Genomic DNA, 14,961 nt, shown 5'->3' on the forward strand with positions numbered 1-14,961 from the left:
ATTAATAATACTCCAAACATAATGATGGCTGGGGAGGGGGAAGGGGGGGGGGGGGGGGGGGTATATCTATAGTAATAGGTAAAAATTAATCCAAAATAAGGGCATTTGTAGCTTAAAGTTAACAGATCTACCATATGGTGTAATTGGAAGTCATTTTTCTTCATATAGTACAGTATGTCATAATATTAGCCGGGTATTTTTTTTTTTCATTCACAAATTTTATTGAAAGAATATTAACAGTAGCAAATAAAGGTAATAGATACAGTCAAATCACAATAATAATAAGTACAAGTTGACATAAGTCAAAACATAAAAAAAAAACAAAACATAATTTGCACTGAACTTTCTGCGAGAAACATACAAAAGCAATAGATAAAGTGCATCCCCAAGGGCCAACCAGTGGAACCCCCGGGGGGACTTGTATAGAACTATAGAGACAGTAGAAGAAAAGAGGGAAAGCGGGGTACTTCTTATTGTATTCTATCTGCAGTTGTCATTTACTCTGATATATTAACTTTTTAGGATTGCTATCTGCTGTGGATTTGATGGAAGTCAATCCATCTCGTGGAGAAACTCAGAGAGATTCTCAGCTGACTGTGAACACCGCTGTTGATATGATATTATCCTGCTTTGGTAAAGCACGAGAGGGATATCATGGATCATCGCAGCATCTCCCAGATCTCAGCTAAACCATTACAGCCTCTGTAATGTCCATGTCTGTTACACATCCTTTTTATGTTTTTTTGTATTATTTGCTTTGTAATTGATGTTTCTTTAATGAGTGATATATAGTATACATGTTGTCTCTTATAACAATTATTACTGTATGTGAATTAGTGTAATACCTTTTTATCTTTTAATATTCATTGCTTAACAAATGATAGCATAATATATGGAAACAGCACCAGCAATATTTAGGTAATGTTACCTATTTGGCAAAATTACTTCAAGCAGGAACGTTCAACACTTGTCATTTCACGCCTAAGACACAAGTCTACTGTTTAAGAGGCCTATTATATTCCAAAAGCAACGCAAATGATTTTCAGAACTTTTATTAATGTGGGAGGTCTTGGAGTTTTAAATTATTCAGAATAAAACCGATCACAGGAGCAGACTCCATAGTTCTCTATGGGGACAGTGTTATGCACTTATTTCAAAAAAACTCTGAAAATGTTTTTTTTCAACTATTGGGGCAGCGTGGCTGGAGACTGAACTTTTGATTGCTCCCCAATGGGCCAGAGCTGTTCACGATGCCCATTGGATTTGCTTTAGTTTGCACATACTCACAGCTCATATCCTCAGTGACAGCCCAATGATACCATACATCTATACAATAGAACATTCCAAATCACCACAACACGGAATGTAAATTTTGGGGCATTTATGCAATTGGTGATAAATGGCAACTAAATTTGTTGTAATTGGACAACAGGACAGGGAGCATCCTATTGCAGCTAATCATTTGTACGTGGTCTGAGCCCACCTCATACTAGTGCAGAAATAGTGCATGCCTTTATTGGTATTTAAGTAGCCTAATAGAAAATGACCCCATAGTTTAGAGTAGGGCACATTTTCAATAAATGGTCAGTAAATGACAGAAATCCTGTTTCCCTTCATACTTGCACTTATTAGTAATTGCCATAATACCTCATAATGACAGTAAAGTTAAATACAGCCATATATTAAAACCAGTACAAAATGATCAAAGTGTTGCATTATAGTGTAAAGTTATACAATTTATTTAACACAACACAAATGTCTATGTATGCTTAGTGCCCACCCCTGTACTAGACAAAGTTAAGCAATCACTATGTACAGGCTATGATTAAACTGGTAAGCTAATTAAAGCCTTACAGTAGCTTTACTTCCTACAGTAATTCTTTAACTTGCTTCTTCTCCAATAAAGTCAGATACTATTTTACCTTAAAGCACAAAGTTGTGCTGGGATGTGCTGATACAGGTTGTGGGTTACCAGATTGTATATGATAATGCCATTGGCACATGGAGCAAATATGACAAAGAAACAGCTGGTAGATACAGTATAATTCTTCATCCTCAATTACACAATAGAATCAGAATCAGAATCGACTTTATTGGCCATGTACACTCACGTATATTAGGAATTTTTGCGGTTTACAATGCTTCGCCAAATAACAACATAAAAAGAATAAACATTACATAGTACATTTTATAACATACATACCCACATTACATACATTGTTTATAAAACACTGTTTACAATTACATAGCAGCTCGTTGTGCCAGACTTGTTAGGCATAATTTTGTAAGTGGACAGCTAACGTAAAGAAGCTTTTTTTGGTTCTGGTCAACTTGGCGAGAATGGACCTGTAACGCCTGCCTGATGGAAGTGTTTCAAACAGGACGTGACCAGGGTCCAGTTTGTCTGCTATGATTTTCCCTGCCCTCTTCTTGACTCTGGACAGGTAGAGGTCCTGAACAGAGGGGAGAACGGCACCAACAATCTCTTCTGTGTCTGATCAGATAGTCAGATCAGTATAAGACAACATTCTCTGCAAGTCACATGTATGAACAAATGGAAGGATACAGTGTTAATAAGCGACAGCAGGCATAGCTACAACATTTTAGAATGATAAATGGTGTAATACTTTACTTTTATATCAATTGTTTGCATTAGGGAAACAAAAATGTAAACATTTAAAGAAAACCAGGTTTAAATATATGTGAATTTGTGTAAATTCTATGAATTAGTATACTACCTCTATTTGCACCCTCCCCCCTACACTCTAACTCAGGTCATGCTCTTGTTGTTTTCACTATAATTTGCCCCATGTTTGCATATATCCTACAAGGCCTCACATCTTGCCTCCGGTCCTCCACCCTCTTTACCCCTCTATCCTAATATGCCTCTGCTGTCCCCCAACCAGTGGCGGAACTAGTGAGCGGTGGGCCCAGGTGCGACAAAATGCTTTGCCCCCCCCCCCCCCCCAAGTCCACCCCCTCACCCCTGGAGAGGATCTGGTGAGGGGGACCTGCTCAGGGCCAGAGAAATGGATACCTAGCAACAGTGCCATAACTAGACATTTTAGCACTGTGTGCAAGAAACGGCATCGAAGCCCCACCCCTGCATGCAAAAGAGGGGCAGTGCGCGGCGTAGGCGCGCGCAAAAATACATAGTGGCGTGGCTTCGTGGGGAAGGGGTGTGGCCACAAAATAATACCAATTCATAAAATGGTGAACAGTAGTCTCCATTATCCAAATTACGCCGCACAGTAGCACCACTACACCAGGTAGAGACCCTTTTTACACCTTACGGCAGACAGCGTCCCCCTTTTTACACATTGCGGCAGACAGCGAGAAAGAAAGAAAGAAAGAAAGAAAGAAAGAAAGAAAGAAAGAAAGAAAGAAAGAAAGAAAGAAAGAAAGAAAGAAAGAAAGAAAGAAAGAAAGAAAGAAAGAAAGAAAGAAAGAAAGAAAGAAAATACTTACCCTCTCCGCTGGCTCAGGCTCCTCGGTGCAGCTTCTGGTCACTCACGATTCCCGGGCAGGAGAGAAGGAGGAGGGAGGTGGAGGAGGGAGCCGCAGCAGCGCTGTGTTATTGGTGGAGGCGCTGCTGCTGCTGCCCCTCTGCTTCACTATAGGCTGTTCTCGGAAGACAGCCTATAGTGAAGCAGAGGGGCAGCAGCGCCTCAACCAGTAACAAAAACGCTGCTGCGGCTCCCTCCTCCTCCTTCCCCCGTACCGCTGCTCCGCTCCTCTCTGGGCGGCTGTGCGCTGCGGGCAGTGGTTGCCCGCAGCGCACAGCGGCATGTAATGAGTACAGTTTGACTCATTACATGCTTTGGGCCCCTGGACAGAGGCAGGCCCCAGTGCAACGCACTGGCGGTAGTTCCGCCTCTGCCCCCAACCTTCTCATCCTATCTGTCGAACAACATTACGCTCCAGTCACTGTTACTAGACAGTCTCATCCTCCCAGTGTTATACTGGGGTATGAAGGGCCCACCGACGATATGCTGTTGTAGAGGCCCATGCTGAAGAGTGTGGCCAGGCTCCAGTAAGGGTGTGGCCAGCCACCACAGAGGTTTGGCTAACCATTACAGAGTACATGTTCTATGCCCCTTGGTGAATATATAATAAACCAAATTTTTGTGAAGTATAATGTAACACATATGTACAATAAATAATTCAAGTGCCTGATCCCTAGAGTAGGAGGAGGGCCCACAGGCAGTGGGGCCCACCGGGAGTGTACCTCTGTACCCATGTGAGCAAGTCCGGCCCTACATCCTCCTCAGTTTCCCCTGTGGACCACTAAGTTCATTGTCCCACCTCACCCCAATGTGTATTACCCCTCCTTCTACATTTTATGCTTTTGTGGGCAGGGTCTCAACCGTATTCCCAATACAGCATGGATGGCCATGTTATAAGCTAATATGATTATATGGATGATGGGTGGGTCAAGTCCATCACTTTTGCCAGGGGTTGTCCGGACTCCTAGGTACGCTCCTATATGGCATTTAATATGTCCTGTACAGATAAGATAAATGCTCATACAGGAATAGATAATGCATGGCAGACAACTTGCTTTGGGAACCTAAAAGAAAACTAGCCTGGGTTAGCAACCAGATTGTTCTTTGGATACACACCCTCCAAAAAACATCATCTGTGCTCATGAGAATTTGCTTGCCCAGTTCTTTGAATATTCATCTATTCAACAATCACTTTGGTATTGCACACTCAAGGTAATTCTCTATGGCTGAGCTTTGCTAGTTCACTTAACATTCATCATTTTAGCTTTACTTTAGTGACATTTATATCAGGATTTGGAAGCTAGTCCGATTCTGCAAAATTGCAATGAGATTAAATAACTAGAAGATGGTGACTAGACATAAACATAGTCTATGGCATCTTTAATTGTGTATAATGGAAAATTGGCGGCATTTATATTTAAAATGTAATGATCAAGAAACATGGAGTTCTTGTGGCAAATCAATGACTTTGTAATAATATGCTTTATTTTGTTGTATATACCTCTGCCATTTTTGGGTTTGTTGTGTAAATTAAAATGTATAATAAATGGAAAAAAATATTTTCAAATTAGATCATTTCGACTTAAGGCATTTTCTTTGTATTGTAAATATATGTATATTCTATAAATATCATATATGCTCAATGTGCACAATAATAGGGGATGGCTACAAAGTGGAGTAAACTGAATAAAGAAACAATATAAAATAAATTAAGGTACTGCCCTCTTAATTATAATTATTTACAGTTATTAAGATCAATTTGATATTTAAATATTATATATGTGTACACATGTACTTTTATATTCATTATGAACTGGTTAGGTATTATATTAATCATATATTGCTAATGAATAAATGTTTCATATTGTATCACATTTCAGTTGTCTTGATTGCTCATTCTGCCATGTCAAGACCTACAATTCCCCCTGAGGATGGAACAGAGTAGTCCTTGACTTTTTGATCCCACAGTTTCACACAGCTCTCTGATGTTCTTACTCTTGAAGTCATGGGCTTGGTCTAAATGTATGCAAATTGATAGACCATAATGGACAAAGAATTTATCCCACAAAGCCTTGACCACATTTATTGTCCTGTTATGTTTTGTAAGATATGCTTGGGAATACCTGGTATAATCATTGGTCACAACTAAGATGTTGCACAAGTTGCTCTCATTTGTCTCAACAGACAGGAAATCAGTAAAGGCTAGGTCAAAGGGCCCATTGCTGGAGATAATTTTCAAGGAGCTGATTTTTCAGCGGGCCTTCCGAAGTATGAATAACATTCTGCATTTTCAACCATCTAATAAAATCGTATACTACAGTAGATCCAGAGTATTTTCAACTCCTAAGTGTCCATGATATCATGCAAGGACGATAGACCGGTACTTATGTGACAGCGACTCTAGCTGATGGTATAGCAATGAAGCTTCATCTGTTTTTAAAGTGAATGGATGCAACCCCTTTTTATGTCAGATGAATCACCTTACAACCAATATAGACAGGTCATTCTGCAGGCCTTATTTGAATTGGTTTGGAGGCAACCTCTGAAGGTTTTTAAGCTCTAAATTGTTAAGCCAGCAATAATGTCTAGGCAGCGCAACTTTTGTCACTCTCAAGGCAGTTACATTCTCTCTCTGTGGATGGACCACAACACCATGCATGGTACATCCCTGTCACTTCTGGTGATGGCGGTTCCACTCATTCATCTTCCTGCAACTCCATGCACCTGCAGGAAACCTTCAAAAAAGCATCTGCTTCAACATTCCTCATTCCAGGTCTGTACTTGATTTTGAATGAATAGATCGCATGGGCTGCTAACCCCACACACACACACACACACACACACACACACACACACACACACACACACACACACACACACACACTTCAAACTACAGGTAATAATGCATATTTGAGTAGAAACAATTTGTGTACAGGGTAGCTGATGTAATATATGGGCCATAACTTCTCCCCTTACACTTGATACAGGACTCTCCCAAGTCCTTTGAAGAATGGATCAAGTTGCATGACATAAGACAGGTTTAGATTTGCATAAGCGAGGACAGGAGTTTGGACTAGGCAGGTCTTCAAGCCCTTAGAAGCTCACACGCGTGCCTTGTTCCATGGATTCTGGGAAACTTCAGGTCAGTTCAGTAAGAGGTCTGGCCATCTACAGTAGCTCTAATTTGCACCAAAACACCTGTAATATCTGCAGAAGCCCAGGAACGACTGCAACTTCTTCAGTCGGTTGGGTTGCAACTATTCTTTTACATCATGGGTCTTCAACCTACGAACCTCCAGCTGCTGTGGAACTACATATCCCAGCATACCCTGACAGTTTTGCTATTAAGGCCTGCTAAAACGGAGGCATGGCATGCTGGGATGTGTAGTTCCACAGCAGCTGGAGGGCCGCAGGTTGAAGACCCATGCCTCTACATTCACTGGATCATTGGAGATGCTTTCACAATTCACAATGCATCCAACGTACTTTCCCAGATTCTGACAGTAATTTTCTTTTATCAGGTGATCAGTAACATTTAGCAGTCTCTCATCATGTTCCGCCAATGTCCATCCAAATAACATATAATCCAAATAGACTAGCACTTCCCAGAAATTCATAATGCAAATTAATCTTTGGATTGTGTCCAGTGCTCCAGCTACTCCTTGTGGCAATCTCTTAAACCGAAAGCCAAATGGATATATGAAAGATGTTTTTTCTGCATCTTGCTGATTCATTACAATCTGACAGTATCCACTGTGGAGATCACACACTGAGAACCATCAACTTCCATGAAGACAATTCATTGCCTCGTTGAGTTTAGGGATGATATATTGGTTCTGTATGGTGTATTTGTACAACATAATGTAATCGAAACACATCATCCGTATCTTTACAATCTTCTTACTGGCTACTACAATGTGCGAAGACTTTTCAATCATGTCATTCTCAAACATCTCTCAAGAGTTCTCTCGGACATCATACTAATCTGTGGCGGCTAGTCATCTGGATGCTCTCTAAAAGGTCTGTCATTGTTCACCCAGATTTGATCTTCGACAGTAGTGAAACCTAAATCCCTATCTCCTAGTAATAAAAAAACAATAGGATTTTAATTACCTAAAGGTAAATCCTTTTCTCATAGTCCGTAGAGGATACTGGGGTTCCATTTAGTACCATATAGATGGGTCCACTAGGAGCCGCAGGCACTTTTAACAATTTGATAGTGTGGGCTGGATCCTCCCTCTATGTCCCTCCTACCAGACTCAGTCTAGGAAACTGTGCCCGAGGAGACGGACATACTTTGAGAGAAGGATAGATAAAGATAGTGGTGAGATTCCAAACCAGCATACACAAACAAAGGAAAGCTATGCTAACTCAACTTTAAACAGGAACAGCAACAGCTGAACCAACAATACTTAACCAAGTAACAGTGCAGGAAGAACGAAGCACCAGGCAGGCGCCCAGTATCCTCTACGGACTACGAGAAAAGGAATTACCGGTAGGTAATTAAAATCCTATTTTCTCTTACGTCCTAGAGGATAGGGGGGTTCCATTTAGTACCATGGGGATGTACCAAAGCTCCCAAACCGGGTGGGAGAGTGCTGAGGTTCCTACAGAACTGAATGACCAAACTGAAGATCCTCAGAGGCCAAAGTATCGAACTTCTAGAACTTAGCAAACGTATTTGAACCAGACCAAGTAGCCGCTCGGCAGAGCTGTAAAGCTGAACCACCCCGGGCAGCCGCCCAGGAGAACCCAATGACCTAGTAGAGTGGGCCTGTACAGATTTTGGAACCGGCAAACCTGCTGTGGAATAAGCATGCTGGATAGTGAACCTGTTCCAGCGTGCAATCGTCTGTTTTCAAGGAGGACACCCAATTTTATTGGGATCATATAGAACGAACAGCGAGTCGGATTTCCTGTGACGAGCTGTCCTCTTTACGTATACCTTGAAAGCCCTCACAATATCCAAAGACTTTGAAGTAGCAGAGGTGTCGGTGATATCCGAAACCACAATAGGTTGGTTGATGTGAAACACAGACACCACTTTCGGGAGAAATTGCTGATGAGTTCTGAGTTCAGCTCTGTCCTCATGGATAATTAAATAGGGGCTCTTGTGAGACAAAGCCCCCAGCTCCGACACACGTCTTGCTGAAGCCAAGGCCAACAGTGTGATGGTCTTCCACGTAAAATATTTTACGTCCACCTCCTGTAATGGTTCATAGCAGTCCAATTGGAGGAACTGCAGCACCAAATTGAGATTCCAAGGTGCCGCGAGAGGCACAAAGGGAGGTTGGATGCGCAGAACCCCTTTCAAAAACATCTGGACCTCAGGGAGAAAAGCCAATTGTTTCTGAAAGAAAATGGACAAGGCCGAAATCTGGACTTTTATGGAGCCCAGACGTAGGCCCACATCCACACCTGCCTGCAGAAAAAGCAGGAAATGTCTCAGGTGAAATTCCACCGCAGAATAAGTTCTGCTCTCACACAAAGAGATGTATTTCTTCCAAATACGAAGGACACGTTTAGACGTTACCTGGCTTGGATTATAGTTGGGATAACTTTGTCAGGGATGCCTCTTCTGGCTAGAATCAGCCATTCAACTTCCATGCCGTCAAACGTAGCCACAGTAAGTCCTGATAGATGAACGGACCCTGTTGCAGAAGATACCCGCGAAGAGGTAGAGGCCACGGATATTCGAGGAGCATCTCTAGAAAGTCCGCGTACTAGGCCCTTCTTGGCCAGTCCGGAGCAATGAGTATTGCTTGAACCTTTTCCCTTTTTATTCTTTTGAGAACTCTTGGGATCAGAGGGAGTGGAGGAAACACGTACACCATCTAACAATCTTGGAGTCGTCAGAGCGTCTACCGCCACTGCCTGTGGGTTTCTCGACCTGGAACAATACCGCCTAAGTTTCTTGTTGAGACGAGAGGCCATCATGTTGATTTGTGGATACCCCCCCTCCAACGTGTCAATCACCTGAACACTTCCGGGTGAAGGCCCCACTCCCCAGGGTGCAGGTCATGTCTGCTGAGGAAGTCTGCTTCCCAGGTGTCTACTCCCATAATGAAGACCGCTGACGCCACAGCTTTTTTTCTGCTCAGAGGAGAATTCTTGACACCTCTGGCATTGTTGCTCTGCTTTTCGTTCTGCCCTGTCGGTCTATGTACGTCACTGCCGTCACATTGTCCATCTGGACTTGAATGGCCTGATTTTGAAGAAGTTAAGAGGCCTGCAGAAGGGCATTGTATATGGCCCTGAGTTCCAGAATGTTGATTGGAAGGATGACTTCCTGACTTGACCATCTTCCTTGAACCTGTACCCCCTGGGTGACTGCTCCCCAACCTCGGAGGCTTGCGTCCGTGGTTAACAGGACCCAGTCCTGAATTCCAAACCTCTGACCCTCGACGAGGTGAGAGGTCTGTAGCCACCATAGAAGGGAGATCCTGGCTTTTGGCGATAGATGAATCCTCTGGTGCATGTGAAGATGCGATCTGGACCATTTGTCCAATAGACCGAGCTGGAAGGGTCTTGCATTAAACCATCCGTATTGAAGTTCCTCATAAGAGGCGACCATTTTCCCCAGAAGGCGAATGCATAGATGCACCGATATCCGGGTTTTCTTCAGGACATCCCGAACCATCGACTGGATTACCAATGCCTTTTCCAATGGAAGGAACACTTTTTGCGACTCAGTGTCCCGTATCTTTCCCAGGAATGGGATCCTCCGTGTTGGCTCTAGGTGAGATTTCGGAAGGTTCAGAATCCACCAGTGATCCTGGAGAAGTTTGGTTGAGAGGCCAATGCTGTCCAGCAACCTCTCCCTGGACGGCGCCTTTATCAGAAGATCGTCCACGTACAGAATTATGTTCACTCCCTGCTTGCGGAGTATAAACATCATCTCTGTGATCACCTTGGTGAACACCCTCGGTGCCGTGGAGAGACCAAATGGCAGGGCCTGGAACTGGTAGTGACAGTCTAGCAGTGCAAATTGTAGATAAGTCTGGTGAGGCAGCCAGATCGGAATGTGAAGGTACGTATCCTTGATATCCAGAGACACTAGGAATTCCACTTCCTCCAGACCTGAGATCACCACTTCCAACTTGAACTTGAACACTCTTAAGAACGGGTTCAAGGACTTGGGGTTCAGAATTGGTCGTACCGAACCATCCAGTTTCGGTACTACAAACAAGTTGGAATAGTACCCAGGGGTGTATCTAGGGGTCCGAGCGCCCCTGGCAAAGTCAGGGGCAGGCCCCCCACCCACCCACACATACATACACATATTTGAAATAAGGGAGGCGTGTCAAAAAACGACTGTGGCCTTGTGGGGAGGGGGCATGGCCACACAATAGTACTTCCAATTCAAATTATGCCACACAGTATCACATTACACCGCACAGTAGTGTCCATTACTCACATTACAACGCACGGTAGTATCTCTTATTCACGTTACGCCCTATAGAAAACACAGTCTATAAAGGGCATATGGGGAATGCAAAGGAAAAATGGAAATGTGGACTTGTGCTAATATATATTCCTAATTTTACATGGGGAATGCAGTCAAACCACATTTGCCATTAGTATATCTGATCCTGCCCATAGGCACGCACATATACACTTACATACATAGGGGTATATTCAATTGAAGTCGGATCCATTCTGACATTCATTTGTCGGAATGGATCCGACCTGGGCTATTCAATGCAATCTCAATTCGACTTTAAAAAAAGTCGAATTGAGATGCGGGTACGGAGACGGAGGAGAGCAGCGCTGCAGCAGCGTAGCCGGAGGATGTGTCACAGCCGCCACTCACGGCAGCATCCACCTGGCTCCAGCAAGCGAGGTCTCGCTTGCTGGAGCCGGGTGGACGCTGCTGTGAGCGACGGCTGTGACATCCGCCGGCTATGCTGCTGCAGCGCTGCTCTCCCCCGTCTGCCCGAGGCTCTCCCCCGTCTCCCCCCATCTCCTCCTCTTCACCGTCTCTGCTCCCGCATCACAGCCGCCGCTCACGGCAGCATCCACCCGGCTCCAGCAAGCGAGGTCTCACTTGCTGGAGCTGGGTGGATGCTGCTGTTAGCGGCGGCTGTGACACATCCTCCGGCGCTGCTCTCCCCCGTCTGCCCGCGGTTCTCACCGTCTCTGTTCCCGCATCTCAATTCAACTTTTTTTAAAGTCGAATTGAGATGGTCCAAAAGGGGGCCAAAACTTGTCGGTTTTGACCCCGTTTTAGACACAAGCACGCGGATCGGCAGCTATTCCGCCGATCCACGTGCTTTTCGACAATTTGGGGTTAGATTGAATAGGTCAGAACCCCTTACGACCTAAAAAAGTCGAAAACTGCCGTCTTTTCGACAGACTGCAGCTTTCGACTTCTATTGAATATACCCCATAGTCACACACAAAACACATACATATGATATACAGTACAGTCACACATGCAGTATATACAAATACAGTCACATACATACTGTACATAGTTACACTCTTATTCACATACATAGTCACACACTAAGGGGGACATTTACTAAGCAGTGGTAAGAGCGGAGAAGTGAGCTAGTGAAGTGCCCCCATCAACCAATCAGCAGCTCTGTATAATTTTATAGTATGCAAATTATAGATGTTACTTCAGTGCTTATTGGTTGCCATGGGCAACTTCTCCATTGCAACTAGGCAGATCTATGTAGTGTGCAGCAACACACTAAATAGATCTGCTCAGTTACAATGCTGCTTATTTCTCTGGCAATTATTTTACAAGTGTCATACCCAGTATTAGAACGCACAACCTATTACACTGGAAATAGTACCTCACAGTTTCCATACTGCTGGGCTGCCTGGCAGTGAGTGTCATGTAGTCTCACCCCCGTGCTTCCACTCCGTCCACGGCCCTAGCCCAATGCAGGGCAGTGCAGTCCTGTGCCTTGACCCCCATCCTCCCCATAATCCGGCTCTGACTGTACCTGGTGACTGTCTGTCACTGCCGACGCCAGTGTCCAGCGGAACAGCTCAGCACTAGTGATCAATCAGACTCAAAGTAAACTACTGCTCCTAGCAGCCCTTGGTGCCAAGAGCTACCAGCAACAAGGGCTGCTGGGAGCTGTAGTTTATGTTGAGTCTGATTACAAGCAAGGTGTAGTGCGCTGCTGCCGGACACTGGCGCTGGCACTAACAGACAGTCACCAAGTCTAACAGTACCACTTGGTTCTACCCCCTGGCCATGGATGGCACAGCCGGATGGCGCCACCTCCTTGCCTGGCGCCCCTGGTGAGTGCCATCCTGGCCAATAGGTAGATACACCCCTGATGGTACCCCTTGTTGTGTAGATAAGGTGGAACTGGAACAATGACTTGAGTTTGTACCAGTTTTTGAATGGCCTGCTGCAAAATTATACTTGCCTCTTGTGAAGCTGGTAAGCCTGATTTGAAGAATCTGTGAAGTGGGAGCTCTTGGAACTCCAGTCTGTAGCCCTGGGAAATAAGATCTATTACCAAGGGATCCCGGCACGAACTTGACCAGATGTGACTGAAGAGTTTTAGTTGGGCTCCCACCTGACAGTCCTCCAGGCCTCGTGGTCTTCCGTCATGCTGAAGGCTTTGAGTAAGCAGAGCCTGAGCTCTGTTCCTGAGTACCTGCAGTTGCTGGTTTGCGTAGTTTACCTCTTGCGCCTCTGGAGGCCGTAGAAGCACCTCTGGATTTTCCCTTAAACTTGGCTGTCCAAAAAGACTGTAAATTTGAAGCTGAATAAGCTTTCCTGGCATGGGGAGCTGCAGAAAGACGACACGTAGACTTACCCGCATTGGAGCTTTGAAGATCCGTGTGTATAGTTAATCTCCAAACAAGGCCTCTGCTGTGAATGGTAGGCCTTCCACGCCTTTTCTGGAATCCGCATTCGCAGTCCACTGGCATAGCCACAAGCCCCTGCGTGCTGACACAGCCATAGCGGTGGCGTGTGCATTAAGCAAACCAATCTCCTTTATGGCTTCCACCATAAAGTTTGCAGAGTCCTGTATATGCTGCAAGAGTAAAACATACCCCCTAGACAAGGAATCTAACCCATCAATTAGGTTACCTGACCATTTAGCAATGGCTTTTGTGATCCACACACATGCAATAGTGGGTCCCTGGGCCACCCCAGCAGCTGTGTACAATGATTTGTGTAGTCTCAATTTTACGATCAGCCGTATCTTTTAGGGAGGCTGCACCAGGGACAGGCAATAAAAATTTTCTTGACAGCCTAGACTGATGAGTCCACTATCGGTGGATTTTCCCATTTTTTCCTATCCTCCAGAGGAAAAGATGAGAGCAACCTTTTAGGGATTTGAAATTTCTTATCCGGATTAACCCACGGTTCTTCAACTAGGGTATTCAATTCCTTTGACGCAGGAAAAGTGACTGAGGACTTATTTTTTACATTAAAATAAGATTCCTCACACTCCTCTGACACCTTATCAGGAATTTGCAGAACATCTCTGATAGCCTCTATAAGAGCCTCTATTCCCTGTGACAGAGTAGCAGCCCCCCCTCTGAGTCCACCTCCCCCTCCTCAATGTCTGATCCATCAGTGTCAGACTGCAGGATATGGGCCAGAGATCGTTTTTGCGGACGAATGGGAGGGGATTGAGATGCTGGTTTGGGGACTGAGTCTCTATTCATAAACTCATCCACAATCTGTCTTAAGTATTGCGTCTCTTTCTCAGTGCCCCCTGTAGCTATGGCCGCAGTAGCTGTGTTTCCAGTTGATTTGCCCCCTGTAGATGTGCCCCCTGTAGCAGTACCCCCAGTAGTTGTGCCCCCAGTAGCTGTGCCCTCAGTAGCTGTGCCCCCTGTAGCAATGCCCCCAGTAGTTGTGACCCCCTATAGCTGTGCTCTAGTTGCGCCGCTTACAAACACACAAAAAACAACAACCACACAATACTTACCAGCCCCGCTCCTGCTTCCCAACCGCTGCTGCGCTGCCCTCTGTCTCTGACCGTCTGCTCCTCTCTATGGGAGAGACGTCATGACGTCTCTCCCATAGCAGCGCCGCACAGACACTAGAGGTCAATTATGACCCCTAGCGTCAGTCAGTGGCGCCTGCTGCAGCCGGGGAGTGGGGAGCAGGGATCATGGTGCCGGTCATGTCACGGCGGCAGCGCCCTCGGACAGCGGCGCCCCGGGCAAAAAGCCTGCTTGCCCGTGGCAACAGCCGCTACTGGCTGTACAAGAAACACACTCTTTGCCTGACATAATGTAAATGTGACAGCACACGCAAACACACACATAGGAAAAGGTTAAGCACAATTAACCCACAAAGAGCCCTTCAGTGAGACACAGAGTACTTTGGAGCCAGCCCCCGCCGTGTCCTTATAGCTAATGCCAAGCTTAGCCGGGTTGCAGACTAAGTACCCTGATAGGGGATTTAGTACTCTAATAATCGCTCCCCCCCTGCTATGACCCCCCTGGTACCGCTGAGGTAATC

At 45.0% G+C, this 14,961-nt stretch overlaps 1 protein-coding gene across 1 annotated transcript in view; it reads left to right on the forward strand.

The window, feature by feature from the left end:
- Window positions 1–5,076, forward strand: part of ARG1 (arginase 1) — a 50,264-nt gene extending 45,188 nt beyond the window's left edge. Inside the window, exon 8 of the mRNA XM_063917303.1 lies at window positions 523–5,076. Coding sequence (XP_063773373.1) covers window positions 523–689 — 167 coding nt within the window. The 3' untranslated portion in view covers window positions 690–5,076. The remainder of the gene's footprint in view (window positions 1–522) is intronic.
- The last annotated feature ends 9,885 nt before the right edge of the window (window positions 5,077–14,961 follow it).

The sequence above is a fragment of the Pseudophryne corroboree genome, chromosome 4, assembly GCF_028390025.1.
Source record: "Pseudophryne corroboree isolate aPseCor3 chromosome 4, aPseCor3.hap2, whole genome shotgun sequence".
NCBI lineage: Eukaryota > Metazoa > Chordata > Amphibia > Anura > Myobatrachidae > Pseudophryne > Pseudophryne corroboree.